General features: G+C 40.8%; 1 protein-coding gene across 2 annotated transcripts in view; it reads right to left on the bottom strand.

Annotated features, from left to right (window-relative positions):
• The window catches only part of MRTFB (myocardin related transcription factor B), a 114,045-nt gene that overhangs the window by 68,480 nt on the left and 21,425 nt on the right, over positions 1–24,140 (bottom strand). For both annotated transcript variants that reach the window (XM_070761111.1, XM_070761112.1), the window contains exon 3: positions 14,704–14,870. In XM_070761111.1, the coding sequence (XP_070617212.1) occupies positions 14,704–14,857 (154 nt within the window). In that variant the 5' untranslated portion in view covers positions 14,858–14,870. The remainder of the gene's footprint in view (positions 1–14,703; positions 14,871–24,140) is intronic.

Raw genomic sequence — 24,140 nt, 5'->3', positions numbered from 1 at the left:
TGTTGTTCTCTATTTCTGCAGTGTGTTATTTTTTAAAATCTAGGAACAAGAGAAAAACCCTGTTGCTGATGTAGACATCTTTTCCTAGCATAGAGTTTTGCATGAATTGTTCTGTAATTTGAATATGTAAATCAAGGTGGCTCTTCAAATCTAGGAAAAACTGAATCTGAAAACAAATTAAATGATAGTAGTTCACTCTCAAATAGGAGCCGAATTCTTTTTTTTCTTTTGCAACATAATCACCAAATGGTTAGTTTGAACACTAAATATATAAAACAAGCAGACAATGAAACAACACTTAGCCCTCTATTACTGATTCAGAGGACAACTCTGGAATGCAAAGGTTAGCTGCATTTGAATGTTACAATACAGTATACAGAAGCTGAATGCATTCCTTATAACAGAATCCATAAGGTCATTTAATCATACTTGAGGATGACTGTTTTTGCATTAATAAATTTATTTATTTATTTATTTATTTATTTTATTTATTTATTTATTTGATTTGATTTGATTTGATTTGTATGCCGCCCCTCTCCGGAGACTCGGGGCGGCTAACAGCAATAATAAGACAGCGTATAACCAATATTAAAAACAATTAAAACCCATTATAATTAAAAACCAAACATACATACAGACATACCATGCATAAAATTGTAAAGGCCTAGGGGGAAAGGGTATCTCAATTCCCCCATGCCTGGCGGCAGAGGTGGTTTTAAGTAGCTTACGAAAGGCAAGGAGGGTGGGGGCAATTCTAATCTCTGGGGGGAGTTGGTTCCAGAGGGCCAGGGCCGCCACAGAGAAGGCTCTTCTCCTGGGTCCTGCCAAGCGGCATTGTTTAGTTGACAGGACCCGGAGAAGACCCACTCTGTGGGACCTAACTGGTCGCTGGGATTCGTGCAGCACTAAAATCACACACTAAAATTAGAGAGGGCTATAAAGCAGTGTAAGTGGCATACAAGTCTAACAGCTATTGCTATTTTCATTAAGCATTCCAGTGTATAGGTATTTTAAAAAAAACATACAGAAGACACATTTTAAGGAAGAAGGCCGTTATTTGAAAAGATACCAGGTGTGCCAATTTTCACCACACCGTTTCAAAGCAAGAACATTTTATCAAGTAACATTAACAGCACAGTTTGACAGAAGGCCTGGCATTCGTGCAAGTGAAGTTATTCCTGCCTTAATGGAAATGCTGGCATAATTGCAACAGCCGAAGATTTTTCTTTTGACTGCTTGCTTAGTGCAAAGAGACGCTGCCATTTCATTTTTTTTCTCCAAAACATGAAGTATTTTTTCAAATGCATTTTAAAGAAGAAATTGTAGAATGGGTTTCCATCAGGTGTCCTAAAATAAAGACAAGCTTTGCTCTCTCTTTTTTTTTAACCAAGGAAATGAAAGTGGAATTTACCTGGGAGAGAAAAGAACCCCAGAGATTTTACTTATGTGGGTGATGACATATTTTCAAAGCATGCAGACTCTGAGAAGTACAAAAACTATGGAGAAGAGAAATAATGGAATTCAAAGCGTTTTAAACCAAAAGCAGATACCTCGCAACCCAATGAATCATTCTGAATATACCAGGATGATGCAACGTAGAAAATAATGATCAATTCTGTGTTGGCTCAGAATGTCAAGATACAGACAATATTATCTGTCCAGCCACAGAGAAATTCTCCCATGAAAAAAAAAAACCATCATTGAAGAGCCACTCAAGTTTAGAGTCAAGCCCTGAACCTTCCAATTAAAATGTAATTAAACTTTCCAATTAAAAGGAAAAGGGTTTATTTAATTCTTTAACTGCTGGACAAGGAGAACAGAGATGTAATAAATAAATGTAATACAGTGTTCCCTCACTTTTCGCGGGGGTTGCGTTCTGAGACCACCCACGAAAGTCGAATTTCCGCAAAGTAGAGATGTGGAAGTAAATACACTATTTTTGGCTATGAACAGTATCACAAGCCTTCCCTTAACACTTTAAACCCCTAAATTGTGATTTCCCATTCCCTTAGCAACCACTTAGATTATTACTCATCATATTTATTTATTAAAGTTTACTAAAAAATGTTTGGCAGTGACATATGACGTCATCAGGCGGGAAAAACCTTGGTATAGGGGAAAAAACTGCGAAGTATTTTTTAATTAATATTTTTTAAAAACCGTGGTATAGACTTTTCGTGAAGTGCGAACCCGCGAAAATCGAGGGAACACTGTAAATGTAAATATTAAAAAGATATTTCTAGCAGCATTGGTCTTCAGAGCAAAGGGTCTAAGCATCATTAATTCTCACGTGTAGGGGTTTCCTTTGGCCAAGCCTCATTTGTTTTTCCAGCTGAAGATGAAAAACAAATGAGAGCCGATGTGATATAGTTGCAAGTCACTCAAAGCCTATGTGACTTTAAAGAGTAATTGAAAAATTGCAGGTGGACATTATTTTGTTATTAATTTATTAATTAACCTGCCTTCCATTGAGGACCTGCATACTGCACGAGTCAAAAAGAGGGCAGGGAAAATATTTACTGACCCCTCACATCCTGGACACAAATTGTTTCAACTCCTACCCTCAAAACGTCGCTACAGAGCACTGCACACCAAGACAACTAGACACAAGAACAGTTTTTTTCCGAACGCCATCACTCTACTAAACAAATAATTCCCTCAACACTGTTAGACTTTCTACTAAATCTGCACTTCTATTCTACTAGTTTTTCTCATCATTCCTTTCACCCATTTCCTCCCATATTGACTGTATGACTGTAACTTGTTGCTTATATCCTAAGATTTTTATTAATATTGCTTCTTCATTGCTTATTTGACCCCTATGACAATCATTAAGTGTTGTACCACATGACTTTGACAAATGTATATTTTATTTTATGTATGCTGAGAGCACATGCACCAAGACAAATTCCTTGTGTGTGTCCAATCACACTTGGCCAATAAAAATTCTATTCTATTCTATTTTATTAACTCTATATACTGCCCATCTCACCGGAGATGTAATTCTGGATGGTAGGCTGCCTTTGAACTCACCAAGGGAAAAGGATGATATAAATATGCAGTTAAGTAAATAAGGACAGTTTTACGGGAAAAATTAAGAAAGCATCTTAATCACTACTGAATTTTCAGGTTCACAGAGGAACCATGTTTCAAATTGGTGGGTTTAAAAAGAAGCAGAAACAAAACAAAACAGAAACTGAGCATAATTGTGTAAGTATCAATGTGTTTATTGCAAGTGTAAGTCTTAAATAAAGTATTTAAATAAAGACCACTTCCTTTCCTTTTTATAGTACTGACGAGGAATGCATATTATTCCTCTATCGTACTTCAATTAGAAGGCTTCTATTTATTTACTTAGAATACTCTTGTGCAATCTAGATCAATCATAAAAACACTGGATTTTTCTGTAGAATTCTAAAAAATATAGAGACAGAGAGAGAGAGCACAGAAAAAAAGCAGAAACGCAAAAATCCCCAGGATTTCTACTGTACAGCATCACGCTGTTTAAGCAGCTACTCATTCCCCTTTCCGTTTTGAATATAGTTCCCTCACAATTAAATGCTAGGGTTTCTTTGCTTAGAAAGGAGGAAGGAAATAGGCTAGAATTGTAAAATACCATGTATGACTCGTAACACATACAGTGGTACCTCTATCTAAGAACGCCTCTACTTAAGAACTTTTCTAGATAAGAACCGGGTGTTCAAGATTTTTTTTGCCTCTTCTTATGAACTGTTTTCTACTTAAGAACCTGAGCCTTCGAAAAATTTCCCAGCAAATTTGAGAGCGGCACAAAGGCCTGGCTGCTATCATTCCCCCTTTAATCCCGGCCATCTCAGGCTTTTCTCAGCTGCCAGAGGAGCCTTTCGGTGGTGCTCCCCATCTCGCCAGCCTGGGTTTCTCTCTCTGGCGCAGTGTATGGGAGGCAGCCTTGCGCCGGGTGTATGGGAGGCGCATGCTCCTCCTCGCTGCCTCAGAGTCCCTTTTTTTTTAAAGCCTTAAAGTTTTGGATTTTTTTTATTCCCCTCACCTCACTTTCTTCCTTCGGGAGCGACTCTCCTCCTCCTCCTCCTCCTCCTCCTCCTCCTCCTCCTCCTCTTCTTCCTCCTCCTCCCACCCAAATTCTGAGCTTTTATTTCTTTCCTAATGGGTTTGCATGCATTATTTGCTTTTACATTGATTCCTATGGGAAAAATTGCTTCTGCTTACAAACTTTTCTACTTTAGAACCTGGTCATGGAACAAACTAAGTTCTTAAGTAGAGGTGCCACTGTATTTACAAGGATTTCCTGTCTCTGTTCTTCAGAATTCTCCCCTAAACTAAATCATAAGGAGATTTAAGCCTTTCTTAACATAAAGGTAAATCCGCGGAGAGGGGCGGCATACAAATCCAATAAATAAATAAATGAATGAATGAATGAATGAATGAATGAATGAATAAATAAATAAAATATAGATATAAATATAAATAAATAAATAGAATCTCATGCCAGCAGAGGGGATTAGAGATGCTCACTTGAAAGAAGATAGAAGGTTATCCGTGGTGACTACAATAATGTTTCCATAATAATTTTTTTTTAAATTATTTGTGGTGTGGATGGAACCATCTGGGGGGAAATGGCAATTATTTCTATACTTCCTGGATTTATGTTAGTGGCCACTGTAGGATACCAAGTTTTGGGAGATGCTTTTAAATTGCCCTGGTATCATCTTAGATTCTTATTTTGCTTCCTCTGCGGTGGCAAAAAATACTTTAAAATATGTTTCTAAAATGCATTGTATCCCAACTTAGTCACTGCTATATCCCATATAATAGAATTCTTTATTGGCCAAGGAATTGGCCAATAATTCCACACAAGGAATTTGTCTTAGGGGCTAGAGGCTGTTGTGGTTGGCTCTGGCCCAGCTCCTGCCCCAAGGAAGGTGGAGGTGGATGTGGGGGAAACATCCACATGCCACAGGTCTGTTTTGCTCCCGATAGAATCTCCCGACGAAGGCTCCTCTGATGAAGGAAGCGTGAGTAGCAGGGAAGGGGGGAGTTTGGCAGACAGCCCAGGAGGAGATCAATCATCCTTATCATCCCTGGATTCTGAACAAGAACTTATGACAGATCTATGCATGCGTAGAGTGATGCATAGAAGAGAACAACTGAAGGATTATTACAGGAGATAAGTGAGGCCACCTGTGGTTGGGTGGGGCTGCTGTAATTAGTGCTACAGATAAAAAGAACAGCGTGCTGGTTTAGCCTTGTGGAAGTTTATCTGATTCATAGTTTCGTCAAGGTCGTGTTTTTTGCCGTTTCCCTGTTCAAGTTTGTGTGTGGACTTTCTGCAGTTTAGAATTGGACTCAATTTCCCAGTTATTGGGTGAGAAATTGGATTGCATTTCACCTGTGCCTTGTGTGTATCAGAAAATCCCCTTGACATTTAAAAAGGGAGCAGTTTCTGTTTTTCTGTTGATAAAGACTTTTGGTTTTCCTTCTATCGTGTGGTGTGTGTCTTCCTGGACTAATTACCCTGTAATTACGGGTGGTTGGGACACGCGGGCAGAACAGAGGCTAAAACATATGAAGAGTGATTGCAGGAACTGGGTATGTCTAGTTTAATGAAAAGAAGGACTAGGTGAGACATGATAACAGTGTTCCAATATCTCAGTGGATGCCACAGAGAACTATTTGGAGACTATTCCCCAAGGCAACTGAAGATAGAACAAGAAGCAATGAGTGGAAACTAATCAAAGAGAGAAGCAACTTAGAATTAAGGAGAAATTTGCTTACAATTAGAACAATTAATCAGTGGAACAGCTTGCCTCCAGAAGTTGTGAATGCTCCAACACTGGAAGTTTTAAAGAAGATATTGGATATAGAGTTAGTACAGTATTCATCTTGACATGCCACTATCGCATATCTGTTCAAGATTTATTTGTTCATTTAAAATATTTACATAGCTGCTAGATAATAGGCTAATAAGATGTTTTTGCAATGCCCTCAGATCACACAGCTCAGCTTCATAGAATGCAGAAATGAAGATTACATCATGTCAAGAAGAGCTTTGGTCTGTTAATAATAGAATTTATTTAGAGACACACAATCTAAAGAAAGATTACTCTACTGCCTGAAAGAAACCGATTATTCCATCCGGGGATGGTGAAACTGGTTGAGCAACTATGACATTTGCTGGAAAACTACTAACTCAGTCCTTCCAGATAAAAGAGATTACTCAGGATTGCTCAAATTGACTTCCCAACTTTTGAGCAGCGCTAATGATGGAAGGCTCTTTTAAATGAAATTATAGTAAAGCTAAAGAGGACACAAACGACAGGAAGTTTATATACTGTACCTCTTGATCACGAGTTAATAAGCTCCACTTCTTGGAGCACAAACCTTACTGTTGATTCTAGACAGAATCCATAAACTGATACTTGAAGTTCTTTTCCAAACAGATAAGTTTTTCAATTTCTCCTACTTCTTTTCTTTTTTCCCCCCTTTTTTTTCATGGGACTTTCTATCAAGGAAACAATATTATTTACGTTTTATGCCAATATGTAAAAAAGAAAAACACCCAGCATCCTTTCCTCAATTGGGAATGAGGAAGAGGGACATTCTAAAAGCATTTATCTGACAAAGTCTTACGAATGTACCCTAAAATGTTTCTTGGTTTAACTGATGGATAGAAACCAAAAGTACAGTGTATTCAGGTTTTAAAAATTAACATTTTAGTTTTATTAGATTAGATTAGATTAGATTAGATTTATTGGATATATTTGCCACCCCTCTCCGCAGACTTGGGGCGGCTCACAACAATAGCAAAAAACAGTACATACCCTGTTTCCCCGATAGTAAGACACCCCCGATTGTAAGACGTATCGGGGGTTTCAGGGAGGTCGGCTAATATAAGCCGTACCCCGAAAGTAAGACATATGTCTTACTTTCGGGGAAACACAGGGGTATTGCCGGGGGGGGAGCCCGATGACATCGCTTCCAAGCTCCCCGCGCGTCCCTCGCCTTCGCCTCGCCGCGGCGCCACTGCCTCTTCCCCGGCTTGGCAAAGCGAAGGACGGCGCTGGTCCGAAGCGAGCCGAGCGGGCGGCGGCCTGCAGTGAAGGTGCTCGTCCCAGCAACCGAGTCCTGCCGAGGCTTGGCTGCCAGCGGCCAGCGAGGCCGACCGGCTCCGAGGCGAGCGGCCGGAGCTGCGCCCTCCTTCGCCCGCCTCCTTTCCGGCAGGCAGGTGGGGCTGCCCAACTGCGCAGAGCGGCTCCTCCCCTCCAGACACACGCTTCCCCGACACGCGTCTGTGGCTCCACGCGTGCACGCCGCTTGGAGCCCTGAGGTTGAACTTGGAAAAGGGCTCATGAGGCTCCTGTCCCGCGGCTGCTCTTCTGGACTCTGGGGAGATGCCTTCGGGAACGCGACCCTTTCAATTTTTTTCCAATGTAAGACATACCCCGAAAGTAAGACGTAGTGGGGCTTTTGGGGGTAAAAAGAAAGTAAGACACTGTCTTACTTTCGGGGAAACACGGTAGTGACAAATCCAATGCCCACCAATCCAATTACAATTTTAAGTTAATAAATTCATAAAACAATCCCAATATATATATAAAAAACAAGCATACAATCAATCAAACGGCAAAACAACATGGGCAAGGGGGAAATGTTTTAGTTCCCTCATGCCTGATGGCAGAGGTGGGTTTTAAGGAGTTTACGAAAGGCAGGGAGGGTGGGGGCAATCCTAATCTCAGGGGGGAGCTGGTTCCAGAGGGTCGGAGCCGCCACAGAGAAGGCTCTTCCCCTGGGTCCCGCCAAATGACATTGTTTAGTCGACGGGACCCGAAGAAGGCCGACTCTGTGGGACCTAACCGGTCGCTGGGATTCGTGCGGCAGAAGGCGGTCCCGAAGATATTCTGGTCCGGTGCCATGAAGGGCTTTATAGGTCATAACCAACACTTTGAATTGTGACCGGAAACTGATCGGCAACCAATGCAGACTGCGGAGTGTTGGAGTAATATGGGCATACTTAGAGAAGCCCATAATTGCTCTCGCAGCTGCATTCTGCACGATCTGAAGTTTCCGAACACTTTTCAAAGGTAGCCCCATGTAGAGAGCGTTACAGTAGTCGAGCCTCGAGGTGATGAGGGCATGAGTGACTGTGAGTAATGACTCCTGGTCCAAATAGGGCCGCAACTGGCGCACCAGGCGAACCTGGGCAAATGCCCCCCTCGCCACAGCTGAAAGACTACAACTAAGAGTACAATGGTTTCCATAGTATGATTGTTGAATGAATTGTTAATGGAATTTTTTTTTAAAAAAAAAACAGAATTTTAAGGATTATTTTTTATGTATATTAATTGGATTGTTTACTACTGTCTCTTTTATATGCTGTGAGCCGCCCTGAGTCCTCGGAGAGGGGCGGCATACAAATCCAATTAAACTTAAACTTAATTAAACTTATTGTACCTAGGCATTACATCAATATCCCACTTTCCTTCAAAAGCAGTAAACATACCATATACTGTAGTAAAAATCAGACTTGTTCAGTGGGCAGAAGAAATCTCTCTCTTTCTTTTTTCTTTTTCTCTCTCTCTCTCCCTCTCTCTCATACACAAACACACAGAGTTCTTGTTTAAAATTCTCCCTCCTCCAGGCTGCTATTTGCCCTAAGGAAGATGATACTCCAATGACCTCACGGTGTGAGACAAATGTCTAAAAAATCTACTGCCACTCTCACTTTGATGTTGCATTTAAACGGGCTTTCCCCCATAAGTGTTTAACAAATAAACCACCCATCTTAACATTTGCTTACCAAACATAATGTCAAGCTTCTCCATTCTGCCCAATCATAAATATCCCACAATCCTCACGAGAAGTTTATTCACAGACCCACTTTATTTCTGTGTTTTATTTACTGCCTCGGTTGAATATATTAAGCGGCAACTCATTTTTCACATGAAGGAAAAACAGTCCGACTCATTGGAAGTTATTTCCTGTTACTGTTTGCTTTTAGGTCATTTATAGGATATTAGCATCGTGGCATTCTTAAAAGCCGTTGTACTGAAATGTTTGAAATTTCATTCATCCAATCACTACGCTCAAGATTTTTTTAATACTCCAGGAAAAGGAACATCCTGAATTGAATGACATCCTCTGGGGAAATGTTCATCTTAAAAACAGAAAACAAAACAACCATGCTAAACTGATTTCCAAATAAACAATGTTTTTATACACACACACACACACACACAAAAAAAGGTCTGGAAATTTACACATTAAATACTTGGATGGATGGATGGATGGATGGATGGATGGATGGATGGATGGAAGGATAGATGGATGGATGGATGCTTTTACTTTTAAAATTTGGACATTGGTTGCATTTCTGGTTATTTTGTTAAAGCGAGGGGGCAGGGTCCTTAATAAATCTCACTAAAAGTGACAGAGATTTAGCTTAAGTGTTTACCAAAAGGAATGACTCTACAGAAATTCCTTTAAGAAGCCTGTGAAAATGTCAGTCGAGAGTTGATTTTAGAGGTCAGTTCTCTGGAGACCACTGGAGCTTGGCCCGTGGGTCTTTTCACATGCTTTAATATTTGAAATTTGTTCCTTGCAGACACTGACAGATGCCTGGGGATTGCTGGGATTGTGGGAACTGGCAGTCCTGAGGACAATGACAGGCTAAATGGGAAATAGCACATACAAGTTCTGCCTCCTCATTTCTTATAAGCTAAGAGACGTCACTGCTTAGAAGATAAATGACAGGGGTTGGCAAAATGATTCACATATCACAGTTTCCTCCCCCTCAATTGTTACCATATTGGACCCCGAATGAATTTAATTTACAGTGAATTTCACCACACATTTTGTTTTTATATCATGGAACAGCATTGATCAAAAAAGTGTGGTTTAAATAACAATCATTAAACATTTAAGCACCCCACAAGGGAGAGACCTAGAGGTCGACCTCTGACCCCCCACTAACACCGACTGCGACCGACCAGAGAGGTAGGAGAAGAACCACTGGAGAACAGTGCCTCCCACTCCCAACCCCTCCAGCCGGCGCAGAAGGATACCATGGTCGATGGTATCGAAAGCCGCTGAGAGGTCAAGAAGCACCAGGACAGAGGACAAGCCCCTGTCCTGGGCCCGCCAGAGATCATCCATCAACGCGACCAAAGCAGTTTCCATGCTGTAGCCGGGCCTGAAACCCGACTGCTGGGGACCTAGATAATCGGCTTCTTCCAAGGACCGCTGGAGTTGGAGTGCCACCACCTTCTCAACAACCTTCCCCATAAAGGGAAGATTGGAGACTGGACGGTAGTTATTAAGCACGGCTGGGTCCAGGGAAGGCTTCTTGAGGAACCAGCTCCCACCGGAGATTAGAACTGCCCCCACCCTCCTTGCCTTTCGTAAAGTTCTTAAGACCCATCTCTGCCATCAGGCATGGGGGAACTGACACATCTCCCCCGGGCCTATATAGTTTATACATGGTATGTTTGTGTGTGTGTTTGCTTTTAATAATGGGGTTTTTAGTGTTTTTTAAATTATTAGATTTGTTCTTACATTGTTCTTGTTATTGTTGTGAGCCGCCCCGAGTCTACAGAGAGGGGCGGCATACAAATCTAATAGATAGATAGATAGATAGATAGATAGATAGATAGATAGATAGATAGATAGATAGATAGATAGATAAATTTAAACATTTAAAATGACAGAACTGGATTTAAAAGATAGCCTTGCATGCCAGGTGATCAATTTATTAGCAACAATTTGTGTTTTCCTCATTTAAACAAGAACTGCATCTCAATGGATAAAGGTTAAAAACATTGATTTTTAAAATGGAACCTGAAAAGTAAAAAAAATGTGAAGACTAACTGTAAGCAAAGCAACTTTCAAAATCAAAATCTCGGATCAGTACTAAAAGCTTTTTGATGAAAGACTTTAGAGGAATTATATTTTTGGAAGACTGGTCTCGCCAACAGTTGATTTGTACTCAACTATATAAAACAACAGCTAGCTCAGAGGCCAGAAAATGTCATACTTCCTTTTAGATCAGTTCTAATTTGTGCTGAATTCCCTATGGACTCTGGATAACTTAACAGGCTGCATTTCCTAAGTTCCTGCTGAGAAGATAAATGAAATTTAAGCCTGGGTTTCTATGACAAAAACAAGGCAATACCTCATGACACAATGGATTCCCGTTGACAAGATATACAACATTGTTTTCACACTCTGTATTTCAAACTAAGGCAGCAATGGAAAAAAATACACTAGATCAACTTCCATTAAAGAAACCCAAAAGACAGAGCAGAGCAATGAGTTGCTGCAAGTTTATATATATATATATTTAATTTAATTTAATTTAATTTAATTTAATTTAATTTATTGGATTTGTATGCCGCCCCTCTCCGTAGACTCGGGGCGGCTAACAACAGTGACAAAAAACAGAATGTAAAAATCCAATATTACAACAGTTAAAAACCCTTGTTATAAAACCAATCATACATACCAACATACCATGCATAAATTGTAGAAGCCTAGGGGGAAAGATTATGACGGCAGAGGTGGGTTTTGAGGAGCTTACGAAAGGCAAGGAGGGTGGGGGCTATTCTAATCTCTGGGGGAGTTGGTTCCAGAGGGTCGGGGCCGCCACAGAGAAGGCTCTTCCCCTGGGCCCCGCCAACTGACATTGTTTAGTTGACGGGACCCGGAGAAGGCCCACTCTGTGGGAGCTAACTGGTCGCTGGGATTCGTGCGGCAGAAGGCGGTCCCTGAGCTAAACTGGCCCGGTGCCATGAAGGGCTTTATAGGTCATAATCAACCCTTTGAATTGTGACTGGAAACTGATCGGCAACCAATGCAGACTGCGGAGTGTTGGTGTGACATGGGCATACTTAGGGAAGCCCATGATTGCTCTCGCAGCTGCATTCTGCACGATCTGAAGTTCGTATATATATTCAATATGTTCAATAAGGACCTTTTTTTTATTCACACAATATATTTCAATCCCATCTGATACTACTGTATTGTTAAAACACAGATTCTTAGGTTTTCAGTCAAATAGGAAGACGGAAATGAAAGAAGTAAACATTGAATATAGAAAACTCTTTTTTACAAAAATTGGAACCTATCACTGTTTGACCTGTAGTTTTTTATCAAATAAAATTTTTGTACACAAGCAATTCTGCCAAAATCATACAGAATGGTTTTGAGTTTTTTGTTTTGCTTTTTTGTCAACCTTCCCCCAAATAATAAACTGTTGATTTTTAATATGAAGTAAAAAATCAAGTCACAACAAGCAAAGGATGAATAATCCATTTCAGGCTGCAAAGGAGATTATAATAAAATCTGCTTGAAAACTAGGATGAAAAGCTTATTGGAGGAAATCCAGAGAGTTCAGGATACATTGCCAATTATAAGCTATACATTCTAAGCAAACATTTTCAAGATCTGAATGGACTTGTTAGAACTTCTTTGAGCAAAGCCAACTTCCCTATGCTGGAAGAGGACAAAGCCAAGGAATATTGGAAATACTGCAATTATAAGCAAATTGGTTGCCTCTGCTTAGTCAGACTTCCCAATAAGCTGCACAGGACTATTGTTTTAATGGTTCATTCCCAAGTCAATATTGATTCCTGGAATCCTAAAAACACGCTCTAGAACTGTATTACCTTTGGTGTTATGTGAGAAGATGAAGATAATTGCCTGAATGAACACTGCATTAAAATATTTCAATGGGGCATCAATGAAATCATGGTCCCACAGTCAAAATCAGTTATCACATGACACGCACTACTGCTATCTGAAAGCATGAGCCACACTGGCATCGACAACTGTCTGACTATTGTCTGACTATTGTTGTGCTGCTACAGAAACAGAGGTTTATTACTCCTCTTTAGCACATCATTTCCAATTCCCTGCAAATTCCCTCCCAGCTATGTTCTGTCGGGCTCTCTGATAGAATCCTCCCAAAAATGCACAGATACAATTTCAGACACACACGTTTGAAAATCCAAAACAATGTTCTTTATAATGAAAATTCACTTAAACCAAGCCCTCTTTTGGTATAGCAAAGAGCATTTGTTTCCAAACAAACTGGTAATTTGTACAAGTCCCTTATCAGTTCTGTGATACTTAGCTTGCAGCTGTGAGGCAATTCACAGTCCTTCTTTTTTCACAAAGTGAAACACATTTTGCCCTGGTTTAGGGACCGCCTTCTGCCACACGAATCCCAGCGACCAGTTAGGTCCCACAGAGTGGGCCTTCTCCGGGTCCCGTCAACTAAACAATGTCGCTTGGCGGGACCCAGGGGAAGAGCCTTCTCTGTGGTGGCCCCGGCCCTCCGGAACCAATTCCCCCCAGAGATTAGAATTGCCCCCACCCTCCTTGCCTTTCATAAACTAGTTAAAACCCACCTCTGCTGCCAGGCATGGGGGAATTAAGATTTCTTCTCCCCTTAGGCCGTTACAATGGTATGCATGGTATGTTTGTATGTATGTTTGGTTTTCTATATTAAGGGGTTTTAATTTGCTTTTAGTATTGGATTATTATTGTATATTGTCTATGATTGCTGTTAGCCGCCCCGAGTTTTCGGAGAGGGGCGGCATATAAATCCAATAAAACTTGAAACTAAACTTGAAACTTAGTTTCAAAACGGGGAAAAATCAGCACACAAAAGGTCAAAGTCAGTAAAGCAGTCACGAAACACAAGGATCAGATAATCCTCCACAATGGCCAAACCCACAGGCTGCTCTTTATAGCAGCCTCACTAATGACCACAGTCCCACCCAACCACAGGTGGCCTCATTTTCTTTGATAATAATCTCTCAGTTGTTGCTGCCTATGCATCGCTCTCCGCATGCGTGGCTGTATCATTAACTCTTGTTCTGAATCCAAGGAGGAGCTAGATAATTGATCTCCTTCTGAGCTGTCTGTCACACTCTCCTCCTCCCTGTCACTCATGTCTTCTTGGTCAGAGGAGCCTTCATCAGCAGATTCCACCGAGAGCACAACAGGCCTGCAGCATGTGGATGTCTCCCCCACATCCACAGTCTTTGGGGCAGGAGCTGGGCCAGAGCTAACCACAACACGCTACCTCCATGAAATACATTAAAAAGGTAGATACAGAAGCAGAATTCAATTCACTCTTCAGAATAGGCAAAGATTGAAGATCTGGCGTCATGGAGATTTCCAAGATAAACCTTGATATTGCTGGCTAAAACAGTTGTTTAAAAAGATGTAGGAAATCACCAGATAAGCATGCAGCAGTAAAAGAACCATATAGGCAAGTGTGTGTTTTCCCAAACAGATGTGAAGTATGAAGACCACACCAAATGGAAACATGTTCAGTTTTCAGACTAGACATGCCCTGATTAAACCTCCTGTTTTCCTTGCCAAAAGAAACAGTGAAAGAAGACATGAAAACAAACATCCGTTACGTTCTATAAATGACCGACGAAACGAACATTCCAAAACTAGATATTAAAATATAGGGAATGTTCATTAGATGAGTGTTGCCTGCCTGAGTAATTAGTACCTTATATAAGGACTGGAGGATCATTGCATCTGGAAATCCACCTATGTTTATGAGAGAATAACATGACCCATTTTTGCAACGTTACAGAACACTCAGCCATTGATTTTGCAAATGGACATTAACCCAAAGAATGGCCAACTTAGATCAAAATATTAAGCATGGCATCAGCCACATGTACTTACCACTCTTCCTTTCATTGAGAGGAGGTAAATATTGGTTTGGTTGCAAAGAGAGTTCTTGAAATTCGTGGGCTACTGCTTCGCTGTGGGGACTAGGTGCCAGGCGTGGTAATAATGGCAACTCATCTTCCGGCTCCACTGTTCCCTTATGTTCCATTGTGATCTAGCAACTAGAGATAGTGACAACAGAAAATGACTTACTGGAAGCATATTTATTTATTTATTTATTTATTAGATTTGTATGCCGCTCCTCTCCGCAGACTCGGGGCGGCTCGCAACAGTGATAAAAAACAATATGTATTGACAAATCTAATAATTTAAAATCTAAAATAGCAATTGTACATTTAAAAAATCTAAAAACAAGGAACCCCAATATAAAAAACATACATACAGTCATATCATGCACTAAAACTACATAGGCAGGGGGAGATGTCTCAGTTCCCCCACGCTTGACGACAGAGGTGGGTTTTGAGGAGTTTACGAAAGGCAAGGAGGGTAGGGGCAGTTCTAATCTCTGGAGGGAGCTGATTCCAGAGGGTCAGAGTCGCCACAGAGAAGGCTCTTCCCCTGGGTCCCGCCAGATGACATTGTTTAGTCGACGGGACCCAGAGAAGGCCAACTCTGTGCGACCTGACCGGTCTCTGGGATTCGTGCGGCAGAAGGCGGTCTCGCAGGTATCCTGGTCCGGTGCCATGAAGGGCTTTAAAGGTAATAACCAACACTTTGAATTGTGACCGGAAACTGATCGGCAACCAGGGCAGACTGCGGAGTGTTGGAGTAACATGGGCATATTTGGAAAAGCCCATGATTGCTCTCGCAGCTGCATTCTCCTATTGACAAAGCTGTTCAAAAAAAAGAGCCGCCCAAAGATTTAAGGATATGGAAGCACAAAATGGCATTGCTAGCCTTAGTAAGGTGGGTAACTTGAAATGACTGGACAAATACAAACACACTTTTCAAGTAGACAGCTATTTGAAGTTACAACTGCCAAAACATCCTAGGGAGATATTTACGCGAGCGAGATTCTAACAGCGTGACACAATGGGTCTATACCCTACAATGACATCACCTGGCTCACATCCTATTTGATTATTTCTTGCATAAGGGGGGGAGTGGCAGGTACCTTGATCTACATGCCAAAAGAATGACCCATTGGGATCCCCAGATCAAAGCAACTGACCTTACGTGCAGCCAGAATTTGAAAATAACATTTAACACAGCACAGGACTTAAACAAAATGGTTCAGTTGAGATTTGCATACGTGGAACGGATAAGGGTAGATTGTATGGGTGATACTGAAATATACTTTTATGTCATTTTATTCTATTTTACATATTTATGTATTGAGCTATACTGCTCAAAAAATAAAGGGAACACTCAAATAACACATCCTAGATCTGAATGAAATATTCTCACTGAAAATTTCGTTTGCACAACTATTCCATTTGCACACTAGCATGTGAAATTGATTGTCAATCAGTATTGCTTCCAAAATGGACAGTTTGATTTCACACAAGTTTGATTTACTTGAAGTTATATTCTGTTTTTTAAGTGTTCCTTTTATTTTTTGAGCAGTGTATATTGCATCTTATCCTATAACTATTGTATTTTACTCTACTCTTATTTTAAATTGTTTGCATAGGATTTTATTGGTGTTATGTGTTTGAACTTTGTGCTTTGATATGGCCTATAGGCTAATCAATAAAGCTATAATAATAATAACTAGGAATACAGAGGAATCATTGAGTCTGTCATCTGCACCTCTATAACTGTCTGGTTCGGTGCTGCAACCCAACAGGACTGACACAGACTTCAGAGGACAATCAGAACTGCAGAAAAAAAAATTGCTGCCAACCTGCCTTCCATTGAGGACCTGTATACTGCACGAGTCAAAAAGAGGGGGGGGTTGATATTTACTGACCCCTCACATCCGGGACACAACCTGTTTCAACTCCTACCCTCAAAACGTCGCTACAGAGCACTGCACACCAAGACAACTAGACACAAGAACAGGTTTTTCCGAAACGCCATCACTCTACTAAACAAATAATTCCCTCAACACTGTCAGACTTTCTACTAAATCTGCACTTCTATTCTACTAGTTTTTCTCATCATTCCTTTCACCCATTTCCTCCCATGTTGACTGTATGACTGTAACTTGTTGCTTATATCCTAAGATTTTTATTAATATTGCTTCTTCATTGCTTATTTGACCCCTATGACAATCATTAAGTGTCGTACCACATGATTCTTGACAAATGTATATTTTACGCTGAGAGCATATGCACCAAGACAAATTCCTTGTGTGTCCAATCACACTTGGCCAATAAAATTCTATTCTATTCTATTCTATTCTAGAGATAGTGACAACAGAAAATGACAATATGGAAACATTGACAAGGCTGTTCAAAAAGAATAATTACAAATATTCAGCTACTTCAACCAGATCCAGGAGAATCTCTTCAGTTTAAGAGCCAACATTCTTCGTGACTTGCACTGTGTATTTTTCTACTCTTGTATGCAGATAGTAAATGGCTGTAAATTCTGTTTCTCCAGCTCAAACTATTTCAGCCACTTAAAAAGATTTTCTTGCTTTGAAAATGCTCTGCTCATTTTTATGACTAAAACCACATCCTGTGGATGGTAGTCCATACCCTCTGCCTTGCTTGCACATGTGGACAAACTCTATCCCCAAACTCCATATTTGTGGCTATGGGATTCAGTGGCCTGAGACTTATGCAATCTTAATAGATAGAAGAATCCATTTCTGTGATGAACTTGTTATTTTTTAATAACATGTGATTTATCTCTTCAACTCAATTAATTAAAATTATTATTTCACATCTGTTAAACACCCCTTCCAGTAACCTGTTTTCTTACATTAAACCATGGTCTGATTAATTAATTAATTAATTTATTCATTTGTCCAATACACAAGTACATAGGAAGAAAATAGACATGTGATAATATAAAAACGGTGAAAGTGGGCTTAGAGGAGAGGATATATGACAGGAAGAGAATATATAAGATAGGTGAAAGAAAGGAAAGACAATTGGACAGGGGACGAAAGGCACACCAGTGCACTTATGTACGCCCCTTACTGGCCTCTTAGGAATCTGGAGAGGTCAATCGTGGAGAGTCTAAGGGAGAAATGTTGGGGGTTAGGGGTTGACACAATTGAGTCCAGCAATGAGTTCCATGCTTCGATAACTCGATTGTTGAAATCATATTTTTTACAGTGAAGTTTGGCGCAGATCGTATTGAGTTTGAATTTGTTGCGTTCTCTTGTGTTGTTGCGGTTGAAGCTGAAGTAGTCATTGACTGGTAGGACATTGCAGCATATGATCTTGTGGGCAATACTCAAATCATGTTTTAGACGCCGTAGTTTTATGCTTTCTAGGCCTAGGATGGTAAGTCTATTTTCGTAGGATATTCTGTTTCGAGTGGAGGAGTGAAGGGCTCTTCTGGTGAAATATCTTTGGACATTTTCAAGGGTGTTGATGTCTGAGATGTGGTATGGGTTCCAGACTGATGAGCAGTAGTCTAACACGGGTCTGGCAAAAGTTTTGTAGGCTCTTGTGAGTAGAGTGGGATTGCCTGAGCAGAAGCTGCGTAGGATCAGGTTAAGACATAGTTGGCTGGATTAATGTGCTATCAATCATGATATACAAACCAAGAGTGAGGATAGGTAATAAACTACCCCAAAAACAAATAAATTGTGTCATCTGGATCCTTTTAGCAGATTACTTCATATTAGTCCAATGTGCAACATGTACAGTATTGCATCTTCCATTTTATAATAAAAACAACCAACAATGCACAAATAGTCAAATAGCATAGCTGAAAATAAATTGTGTTTAATTTCTCTGGACAAATGATGTCATACGTATCTACAGAACAACAGTGCTGTAATTTTTCTTTAGCAGCTTTGTCAGCATACTTCCTCTTCAATCCAATCAAAGGACCTCCTATAAACATAAGACAGATAATTCAGCCTTGACAGAACAGTGAGTTCTTGGCTTTTGGTAAATTGTGACTAATTAAAAACAAACCATGTCGGTTATAAGGCCGAGGTTAGGAAGCTGATGAAAGAATGTACTTTAGCAAAAAGGGACACTGGGTTGGAATAAAAATCCCAGAAAACCTCTACTGCCCAGAATTAAGAGAGAGAGTGTGTGAGAGAGGTGGAGGGAGAGAGAGAGGCAGAGAAAACTTTCATATATGTTATTCCTTCATTTCAAGATAAATTTGAGCACAGATTTAATTCTATGGGAAAAATCTTGCTATAGCAAGAAAAATAGAATAACAGCTTGCATTGGCTGCCGATCAGTTTCCGGTCACAATTCAAAGTGTTGGTCATGACCTTTAAAGCCCTACATGGCAATGGACCAGATTACCTCCGGAACCGCCTGCTATTGCACGAATCCCAGTGACCGATAAGGTCGCACAGAGTTGGCCTTCTCCGGGTCCCGTCGACTAAACAATGTCGTTTGGCGGGCCCCAGGGGAAGAGCCTTCTCTGTGGCAGCCCCGGCCCTCTGGAACCAACTCCCCCCGGAGATTAGAATTGCCCCCACCCTCCCTGTCTTTCGTAAACTACTCAAGACTCATTTATACCGCCAGGCATGGGGGAGTTGAGATATTCCTCCCCCCTAGGCCATTACAAGTTATGCATGGTATGTTTGTGTGTATGTTTGGTTTTATAATAGGGGTTTTTTAGTTGCTTTTTATTATTGGATTGTACATGTTGTGTTCATTATTGTTGTTAGCCGCCCCGAGTCTGCGGAGAGGGGCGGCATACAAATCCAATAAATTATTAATTATTATTATTAACACAAAAGTGTTGTTTCCAAAATGCTTTGCATAATATTAACTGTCCTAATAACTTCAAGTAGCTAGATGACTTCACAGAATATTGTCTTAACTTAACTAGCTACTTAGAATAAACTGGCACAAGCTATGTTGTGCGGAAGAACCCTGGGCTCTTAAGAGATTAGTCAACCCTTGCTAAGAAATCCATTACCATCACAACATTATAAACGGCTGACAACTATGTTAAAAACTGGTGCCTGAGAATGTATTTTTCTTCCCCTTTCCACTTTCCTTCTTATTTTATTTTTAAAACTATACAGAGGGTAATCTGGCACTCCTTTTGGCTAAACCCAAGTATTTAGACATTTAGAAACAAAACAATAAACCAGATGAGCCACAGCTCAAATCTAGATGTTATGCAGAGCAAGGTGGAATTCTTGGTGGCCAGAGAAGACCATCAATCTACTGTATTGTTTTAATTACGGAATAAAACCAGACACCAATTCAGAAACAAAATAAATGTCAATGCAAGCATGTACGTAATCATTTTTAAAACTTGAGAAGTGAAGACAAAGTGACTGAAGACATGTAAGGAAAGAGACAGGCCACATGGTCATAAGTGTGAATCCATTTCATCCAATGAGTGGGGGGAGGGGGGGTTGCCGGAAAATGGGAAAGCGTGGGGGAAGACAGCAAAATGCGATCATGTGTCCATGGGACAGAGCAACTGCTCATAAATGCATGCCTTTTGCTGTGTACCCAAAATGCAATTGTGTGACCATGAGGGAGATGCAGAAGGGAAGAGGAGAGGAGAGAAAGAAGAGGAGAGGAGAGGAGAGAAAGGAGAGAAGAGGAGAGGAGAGAAAGGAGAGGAGAGGAGAGGAGAGAAAGAAGAGGAGAGGAGAGGAGAGAAAGAAGAGGGGAGGAGAGGAGAGAAAGAAGAGGAGAGAAAGAAGAGGAGAGGAGAGAAAGAAGAGGAGAGGAGAGGATAGAAAGGAGAGGAGAGGAGAGAAAGAAGAGGAGAGGAGAGAAGAGGAGAGGAGAGAAAGAAGAGGAGAGGAGAGGATAGAAAGAAGAGGAGAGAAAGAAGAGGAGAGGAGAGAAAGAAGAGGAGAGGAGAGAAAGGAGAGGAGAGGAGAGGAGAGAAAGGAGAGGAGAGGAGAGAAAGGAGAGGAGAGGAGAGAAAGGAGAGGAGAGGAGAGAAAGGAGAGGAGAGGAGAGAAAGGAGAGGAGAGGAGAGGAAGGAGAGGAGAGAAAGGAGAGGAGAGGAGAGAAAGGAGAGGAGAGGAGAAGAGAGGAGAGGAGAGGAAGGAGAGGAGAGGAGAGAAAGGAGAGGAGAGGAGAGAAAGAAGAGGAGAGGAGAGGAAGGAGAGGAGAGAAAGGAGAGGAAAGGAGAGAAAGGAGAGGAGAGGAGAAGAGAGGAGAGAAAGGAGAGGAGAGGAAGGAGAGGAGAGGAGAGAAAGGAGAGGAGAGGAGAGAAAGGAGAGGAGAGGAGAGAAAGAAGAGGAGAGGAGAGAAAGAAGAGGAGAGAAGAGGAGAGAAAGGAGAGAAGAGGGGAGGAGAGAAAGAAGAGGAGAGGAGAGGAGAGAAAGAAGAGAGGAGAGAAAGAAGAGGAGAGGAGAGGAGAGAAAGAAGAGGAGAGAAAGAAGAGGAGAGGAGAGAAAGGAGAGGAGAGGAGAGAAAGGAGAGGAGAGGAAGGAGAGGAGAGAAAGGAGAGGAGAGGAGAGAAAGGAGAGGAGAGGAGAAGAGAGGAGAGAAAGGAGAGGAGAGGAAGGAGAGGAGAGGAGAGAAAGGAGAGGAGAGGAGAGAAAGGAGAGGAGAGGAAATCCCTTATCTCTCCAGTGCAATATTTCAGCCAGTAGTGGGTTGCACGTCCCAGACGCTTGCACATGCGCGCCTGTATGAGATTTGGCTCCTATGCATGCACTGCAAGTAAAATCTTGCATGAGGATGCTCGTGCGTCCGAAATTTCATTGATTTATGGTGTTTTTTTACTTCCATGCGCGTGGAAGCAAAGAAATTGCCAAAAAATGGCGAATTCTCACACGGGTGAGCATCCTTACATGAGATTTCATTTCCAGCGCATGCACAGAAGCCGAATCTCATGTGGCTGCATGCCTGCCCCCTAGATGTGCTGGTCTCTGGGTGCGCACCAGTAGCACTGGAGACGAGGAACCCTCGCCTGATTTCAGCTAAATGCTTCCCCCCCCCCCCCCGTCCCCCAGGTAAGGATAGAAACTTATTTCTCACTTCTTCTTCTTAAATTCTTACATAATTTCTGAAAGCGTGTATTCAGGAGATAAAATGGGACTCATGGTCGATGGTGGGTGTATTGTTTGTTAAGCTTTTCTCTTTTTATATCTATGATTCACTGCTCTTAAGGACGTTTCATTTTCTACCTTGCTTATCCCTCCGCTCTTCTTTCTGCAAAGTGTATTTTTTATTCCTTCTTATTCACTGACTATCAGTCATTTTCAAGCATAACCACTGTGGCCTTGATGCGCTGATCGGAGCCATGCGACTGTTCTGCTACAGCTTATAAATGCTTTGTTGCAATGACTTCCAGCATATTCTTTGCTGGAGTCCCTGCAAGCCATTTTTGTTTCATTTTGTCAGTGAAATGGACCGTCTGAGGACGATGGCGTGTAGGTAGTCCTCGACTTACAACCGTTCATTTAGCGATCATTCAAAGTTACGACGGCACTAAAAAAAAGTGATGTATGCCTCTTTTTCACACTTATGACCTATGCAGCATCCACATGGTTACGTGATTTACATGACCTATTCGGACGCTCGACAGCTGACTCACATTTATTGAAGTGCCCTGGAGTCACGTGATCCCCTTTTGCAAACTTCTAATGGATAAAATCAATGGGGAAGCCAGGTTTACAACCGAGTTACTAATTTAAGCACTGCAGTGATTCACTTAACACAGTGTTTTTCAACCAGTGTGCCGCGAAGCTCAGCAAGAGAGAGAGAGAGAAAGAAAGCAAGAGAGAGAGAAAGAAAGAGAAAGAAAGCAAGAGAGAGAGAGAGAAAGAAAGCAAGAGAGAGAGAAAGAAAGAGAAAGAAAGCAAGAGAGAGAAAGAGAAAGAAAGCAAGAGAGAGATAGAAAGAAAGCAAGAGAGAGAGAGAAAGAAAGCAAAAAAGAGAGGAAGGAAGGAAGAGAGAAAGAGGGATGGAGAGAGAGAGGAAGGAAGGAAGAGAGAGAAAGAGGGAGAGAAATAGAGCAAAAGGGAGGAAGAGAGAGAGAGAGAGAATTTTTTTTGTCCAAATTTTTTTAGCCCCTCCACTCCCTCCCCCCGCTCAAGGTGCCCCATTATTTTGCATATGTAAAAAATGTGCCGCAGCTCAAAAAAGGTTGAAAATCACTGACTTAACAAATGCAATGAGAAGAGTTATAAAATGGGGGAAAGGTACGCAACAAATTTCCCACTGAACAACATAAATTTGGGGCTAAATTGTGGTTGCAAGTTGAGGGCTTATCTGTATTTTACAACCTTAAATGCTCCTACATTTCATAAACTGCACATAGTGTATATAGCTTACGAATGGCCAAAGGTTCCTGTTAAACATAAGCATTGGATTTACAGATACGTTAAAAAAAACATTTAAAAAGGATTTTGGAATTTAACCAAATGTACAATAATATGTGGTTGTTATTGCTTAATAATTAGCTTTTTTATATTCCTCCTGTCAGTCCCATTTTATGTCATTATATGTTCTCCCAATCACCCACACACACATTCAAACAGGTAACGTGTTAGAAGAGTCATTCCAGAGCAGAATCCCTATTAAAGTTCTAAGTAAATGCAAATTACTACCTTGGTAGCTTGAGCATCTTATCCATCAAAAGCTGTTATTTTAATTGCCCAAACTCAAAGGAGTCTACATTCTGCTAAAACTATTTAAGGTCAGGAAATTTATTTGATATGAAATCAGTGCTGTATATTTGCCACCATCAGAAACTGAACTGGAAAAAAAATGAATAAGGCTAGAAACCCTGCTAAATAGGCAAATTAGCCCCTTGCTTTGAAATTCCAAACTTCAACTGATTGAAATGCTTAATTATATAACTCATGATTTAACTGCTATCTTTACTATGTTCGTTAAGCAAAGAGGACTGCTTATTGAAATACGCATGTGGTACCTAGCAACAACTGCTTCCAATTCTCATTACTATGGTTACATGCAATATAAAAAGAATCGCTATCAAAGAAAAGCAAATTCTATGAATAAGAAAAAAAGATTAAGCAAGCAAAACTCTTTAGAAACTAGCATTACATTAGACAGAGGCTGGATCGGGCAGCGGCTACAAAGAGGATATAGAAATTCAACTGGTCAAGGAGAGGAAAAATAATTAGATTCTCATTCCAAATATCCACAAATTCCAAAGAAACCAAAATTTAGCAGCAAGTTTTCAATCCTCATACACAGACATTTTCAAATACAGTATTCAAGTTAAAATACAGTATTCAGGTTAATTTTTTTTAGGAGCCACTCACAAAATGATTTTAAAGGGGGGTGGGTGGGAATGAATTGTGATATTTTCCTAACTCAAAACCAAAAATATAGCTATTGGGGAGCTGGGATTTCCAATCACATTAAAAAAAAAGAACTATGAGACTT

The sequence above is a fragment of the Erythrolamprus reginae genome, chromosome 9, assembly GCF_031021105.1.
Source record: "Erythrolamprus reginae isolate rEryReg1 chromosome 9, rEryReg1.hap1, whole genome shotgun sequence".
In the NCBI taxonomy this organism is placed as follows: domain Eukaryota; kingdom Metazoa; phylum Chordata; class Lepidosauria; order Squamata; family Dipsadidae; genus Erythrolamprus; species Erythrolamprus reginae.
This window is presented reverse-complemented; position numbering and strand designations above follow the sequence as displayed.